This window comes from Callorhinchus milii, unplaced genomic scaffold (genome assembly GCF_018977255.1).
Source record: "Callorhinchus milii isolate IMCB2004 unplaced genomic scaffold, IMCB_Cmil_1.0 Scaffold2, whole genome shotgun sequence".
In the NCBI taxonomy this organism is placed as follows: Eukaryota; Metazoa; Chordata; class Chondrichthyes; order Chimaeriformes; family Callorhinchidae; genus Callorhinchus; species Callorhinchus milii.
The window spans coordinates 99,232,118-99,238,142 of NW_024704743.1; the positions used below are offsets into that span (position 1 = coordinate 99,232,118).

General features: G+C 39.7%; 1 protein-coding gene across 3 annotated transcripts in view; it reads right to left on the reverse strand.

Moving 5' to 3' along the window:
- colec12 (collectin sub-family member 12) overlaps window positions 1-5,805 on the reverse strand; it is an 83,078-nt gene extending 77,273 nt beyond the window's left edge. For 2 of the 3 annotated variants that reach the window (XM_042346857.1, XM_007900928.2), the window contains exons 1-2: window positions 5,558-5,805; window positions 1,380-1,433 (exon numbers count right to left, since the gene is read on the reverse strand). In XM_042346857.1, coding sequence (XP_042202791.1) covers window positions 1,380-1,433; window positions 5,558-5,588 — 85 coding nt within the window. In that variant the 5' untranslated portion in view covers window positions 5,589-5,805. The remainder of the gene's footprint in view (window positions 1-1,379; window positions 1,434-5,557) is intronic. The other variant, XM_007900929.2, reaches the window with a different exon arrangement.
- Window positions 5,806-6,025: the final 220 nt, after the last annotated feature.

Consider the following 6,025-nt stretch of genomic DNA (forward strand, 5'->3'; position numbering starts at 1 on the left):
TATGTGAAACTGGTCATTTTGCTTTCCCAGATAAATGCTCCCATTGTGCCTATGGGACTGATTTATCAGAAATGCTGTCCTTTGAATGAAATGTTAAACCAAGGTCCTGCTGTTCAGGTGGATGTTAAAGATCCCACGGTCAATACTGGTGTCACTTCCTTTGCGTACATGCAGTAAGCACCGCCGACAACAACAACTTGCATTTATAGTGCATCTTTCAGGTAGGGCAACATCTCGAAGAGCTGGGAGAGGAAATCAGGAGGCGTGGAGGCTGGTGTAAAGTATAACACTAATACAGACTAGTTGGACAGAATTGTCTGTTTCTGTGCTGTAACTTTCTATGCACTTCTATGTGATACGTTGACAGCCAAAGAAGGGAAGGCACTGTACTGGTCCGGGTGTTAGATAATGAACCAGAACAAGCAAGTGACCTAGTGGTTGGAAAACAGTTGAGAGAAAGTTATCATAACACAATTAGGTGCACTGGCACAATCTGTGGGCATTTTCACCTCCTGGAATTGTCAGGAATCGGCTGCTTTAAAATTCTTGTTGTGTAACAGCGCCATATCAGGCTCTGCTTAATATATTAGGTGTTTATCTTTTTTTTAATGTTAGATTTTATTAAAACTAAAACATGTTTTTTTTTAAGCTTGCGACACATTTAAGTCCCTGCATTAGTCTTGTGTGTAAAAGTGGGATGAGAGACACTTTGCGGGTGCAACAACATCCCTTGAACAGAGCAAGCCTTATAATTGGAAAATGGAGAAGGTGGAGGTTCAGGGCTATTGACAAGCTATCTACTTAAAGCTGTGAATTTAACTGGAGGTAAACTTTTTACTGAAACACCTCTGGAGAGGAAATCATTTTACTCTTTTTTAGTCAGCCGGGTATCTGATACATGCGGAAACCCATCATCGTACTTAAGAGAATCCAAACCAAACTGAGAATTCAATGCATCCCACATGGAAATCCCTAAGATAGATTGTTGGAATGGAATGCGCACTCTCTCTGGACGCATTCTGCTTACCTAAAGCATTACACAACTCTGTTACTTACAGGTACAAAACTTTTATGAGCTGGGCTTAAGAAGATGCAATAATCTGTTCTCAAAACTAATTTACAAGCCGTTTTTGCATGATACTCTAAATTGTAATATTAGCTATGGAATCTCCAGATACACGCCATTTATTCTTAATAAAGAAATACGCCGATTGCATCGGATTCTATCCCATGTTATCTGCACCTTGAACTAAATTCTAACACCAGCTAACACCAAAGTAGTTTTTTTTAATACAAGGCATCTTCATTCCTTTAAAAGACCAATTCTGCAAGTCTCCACATTGCAAACTTCAGTCAGAATGGTGGTGATTGCTACTCACCAAACCTCTTGTAACCCATTGAATGCACCTCCTCTTCTTCACCGTAGTCATCTGCTAGAAGAAAATAATTCAGTCAGTGGAACATAAAGTATTGTGGCATTACAACAACAACTTGCATTTATATAGCACCTTTCACATAGGATAAAGGAGTACTTCATGATGATGGATTGGATGCTGAGAGGGGAGGGAGGAAGAGGCAGGTCGAAGAGGTAGATTTTGAGGTAGGACTGAAAGCCAGATAATATTAATAATAATCCTTACATTTGATATAGCGTTTTTCACATCTTCTAGACGTCTCAAAGCACTTCACAGAATATACTGTAAAGTGAATTGACTATATTTTGTGGGCGAAATGCAGCAGCCAATTGTGCACAGCAGTATCCTACAAACAGTCATGGACTGAAGTGACCAAATTATTTTTTTTGTTGAGGGATTATTATTAGGCATGAGGAGTAAGGAAACTTGCCCAAGGTTTCGCCTTGCCGGGAATCAAACCCAGTTCTATCACTTTCAAGGCGAGTACTCTAACCACTGAGCTACAAGACTCCACAAATAGTGAGGGGCCAAGACAGAAGAATAGAAGGAGGGAGTTTCAGAGATTAGTGGCGCAGAGTTACTCACAGAAGGTGTGGGATGGATAGCAGATCTGAAGTAGCTGAGCAGAGGGGGCAAACAGAATGGTGTATGAAAAGGTCACGCTGATTAGCAAACAAGGACAGAACAGAACAAAGAACTGGACTCCTACCTGTAGTCTACATAAAGCTGCTAATGAGATAAGTTACCTCTCCGAGCAGTAGGATCAGTAGTTCAGTAGTGCAAGTTCTGTTCATTTGCGCAAATTATTATTTCAAAAATAGTCCTTATCTCAACACCAGAATTAAAATTTAAGTGAATGGATTTGACTTTTCCAATGTATTATATTTTAGAGATATCATATAACCACATGTCTTTTCACTAACAGGCAGATATTGTTTAAACATGTCAGTATCAATTCATACTTGACGGACAAATTGACTTGAGACTTGACTTTAACAGATCTCTTCGGCTTTTTGCTGTTAAAACAGATTTTTAAATTTGTGCAGAATCTACTTACTACTGCTAGAGTGGTGCCACTCTGATGATAAAAACTGGAGATAAAGTGAAGTAGGATTATTAATTCTGAAGTGGTTATGTAAGAGAATCATAAATGTTAACCATGTACTGTGTAAATTTGGTTTCTAGTGAAACAAGTAATTTGTCTTCACATTAAAAATTACATTTTATTTTCTCCAAATGTCTCTGATTCAAAAGCAATACATTAACAAACATCATCACACTTAAATCAGCTCTACCTTTCTTAGCAGTGAAGGAAATATGCATCGGACACCAGACTCAATTCTGTAGGTGGATCATTCTGCAGAGAGCTGTGTTGTTGGGTTCATATCTCAGAAGTAACTAAAGTTTGGTACATAAGACAGCCTGTGCAACTTTCTATCAACTTAGCTTCAGTGGAACATTTAGAAAATACTGTATAAACTTTGACACTGCACAAAGATACCTTATTCCAATTCTAATGCATAGATAGACTCTTGCAGATTAAAAAAATGGACAAACGAGAATCTAACTAGAGGTTAATATTCAGCGATACAATACAGGAACCATAGAAATTTACAGCACAGAAGAAGGCCATTCGGCCCATCATGCCTGTGCTGGCTCGTTCAAAGAGCAATCCTTTCAGTCCCATTTATCTGCCCTTTTCCCAAATAAACATTATAATGTGCTTCACTCTAACACAGGTTCAATTACAACTTGGTTGAGACATGGGCCTCAATATTTACTGACTGCAAAACTCCATAATTTGGGCAGAAGCCCAGATGTTCACTTTAATAAGCCGGCCAGCATCTCACATGGTAAAAATGGCTGACTACCAGATCACCTCCGACATCACTTACACATGAAGTAATGTTGGTGATGACCTCATACCCTGGAAGTCAGCCATTTTGGCTTCAGCGCTAAAACAAAATCTATCGTCTGGCACAGCAGGTCGCTACCAACATCACTTGCTGTACACTGTGCACGCGAATTAATAATGATCTAGAAGTCGGCCATTTTTAGCCTGGGAAGCAGCCAACGCACAGAAAGCTTCTTGCACGTGTGCCGTGAGTGCAAAAGTCTGATGGTTGATCGAGACCTGTGTAGGAGGGCGTGGGTCACTTCCGGAAAACAAAACTTGCACCACAAGTTTTAATAATAAAAAGAAAGGTTTATTTTCGCCCACAAAATGTATAGTCAATTCACTTTACAGACGTCGCAAAGACGTGATAAGTATTATAACAAATGCGAGGACTATTATTTTATTATTTATAGTTTTGATAAGGAAGATCTACCTTTTTTTACAACAATCTTTACCAGACTCTCTTCACCTCTCTTGTACCCAGGTATATACTGGTGCTAATTAGCCTGTTACTGGTTCCCAAATAGCACTTAGGGTTGGAACTCAAAACAAGTTCCTTTACACATGACACCTATAACTGTAGAAAGCAGGAGCAGGGTTTGTAGTCCTGTCACAACCTGTCACACCACTGGTTGGGAACGTATGTATCCTAACCACTGCGTTATAACGGGGCTCTATTGGTGATCACTGGATGGATGTAAGTCCGACTGATCCATGAGAATGCTGGTATCCGAAAGTAGATTGTGTTGGAGCAGAGTTTCTGCGGATCAACTTGATGCACTTCTGGTTACCGCCAAAGATGACTAGATTACTCAAAGTCACTGTCATCAATTTCTGTTAAAGATCTCAATGTTTGTTACAAGTGAAGTTAATAGTTATCCAAGATAAATTCTGTACAGCTATACACATCCACTATTCACAGAACCCATCTCATTCCACCACTCTTACAACGTGAGTTTATCTTTTTCTCAAAATTACAATGAGTTGGTATCGAGATAATGCTGGGATTGTAAACAATTCTGTTTAGAGTTAAACACTGGCAATCTTGATAGAGGCAATCTGCCAACATGTTTGTGTCCACATTTCAGTCACAGAACCTTGAACTATCATTGTAACATCAAAGCTTCCCCTCTGATAATGCAGGGATTGTAAACAAAAAAAACAATAGCTTTTTTTTTACACAAACACACATTAATTTGACATAATGAGATAATGGGGGTGAAAGCAGCTCTAACTCAACGTATGAATGATCACATAGAATCTGTTAAGAGACGTTGCAATCTTCACCCATAATTGTAATGATAAACTAAGTCTAAGCAGGAATTTCTAAAACAGTATAATTCTTGGCGAGCAGTATTAAACGGAGAAGAAACATGAATAGTGCATGCTTCCACTTAAGAGCAGAAGGAATCTAATCCATCGATGTGTTCCTTGCCATCTTTCCAATAAGAACTGCTGGATTATCACTCGATAGGATTTTCTGTGAAGTCTGGATATTCCATTTATGGGAAAGGAGGTTGTAAGCTGCCAAATAACTTTACAACTGGGACTAGTACCGCTGGCACCTAATTACTACCAGATGGTTTCTTTAAAAAGTAAATGAAAGGACATTGCACAAAACCCAAGGCCAAAATTCCTGTTTTCTAAATGTGGAGCAAACAGCATCACTTGGAGGCATTAGGGATCCCGAGGCTTAAGGGCTCGGATTCATAAATGACAATAATAAAAAAAGATTGGGAACGTTTGTAAATAAAAAAATCTTACACATTCACCACTTCCCTCCCTTCCTGCCTCCCCCAAAGTAAAGAGAAGCACCACAAGGAGCATCGAAGCCAGTACTCACTCACTCACTCACTCACTCACTCACTCACTGATTCACTCACTGTGTATCACCACTGCAACATTAAAAGGCCAATCAATGGTCCATACAGTATTTCCATCCATGTCAGTAATGATCCAGTCGGTCACTTGCTTAATATCAATTGCATGTAAGCCATTCCTGCTGTGTTTGCACAAATGAAACCACAGCAAAAAAAGAACCCCTCCATCAATTCTTTGAAATGTGCTAAGCTTCCTTTTGCATTCCTGATTTTGTTTCTTTCTTTTTTAAAAAAAATAGTCGTTCGGACGAATGAAGGGATATAACGGCTGGAAAACGCATTCGCGGTGAGGGTAGGAAATCCTTTACATTTCCCAGATGCAACGTGCAAAGTAACAAACGGGAATGGATTCGCGATGGACCTACCTTTCATTCTGGAGGCGAAGACAATGCTCATTTTAAAGAAGAACAACAAAAAAAGAGGGGAGAAAATCCGATGCAAGAAGGGAAGGGGAAAAAAACCCTAAAGAGCGACTCTTGGTTTCTTTACTTTATTTCAGTTGCTGTTCTCTTTAACTCCTCTTTCATCTCAGAACTTTGCACAAAAACTCAAATTTCCATCTACAACTGCCAGACAGCTTTTTCTGATCTCAAACACGACTGAGTTCCTTTGGGGGGGGGGGGGTGGGGGTGGGGGGAATTTTTTCTTCTTCTACTTCTTCTTCTCCTTCCAACGATTGCAAGCAAAATCTAAATGAGAAAAGTGTGCAACTGAGACCCAAGTGCTGTCTCAGCTGCAGTTTGTTTTGTACAGTATTGAGCAGAGGCAGTCAATGGGAACTGGTTATATCTTCGATCCTTGCGTCTCTCTCTCTCTCTCTCTCTCTCTCTCTC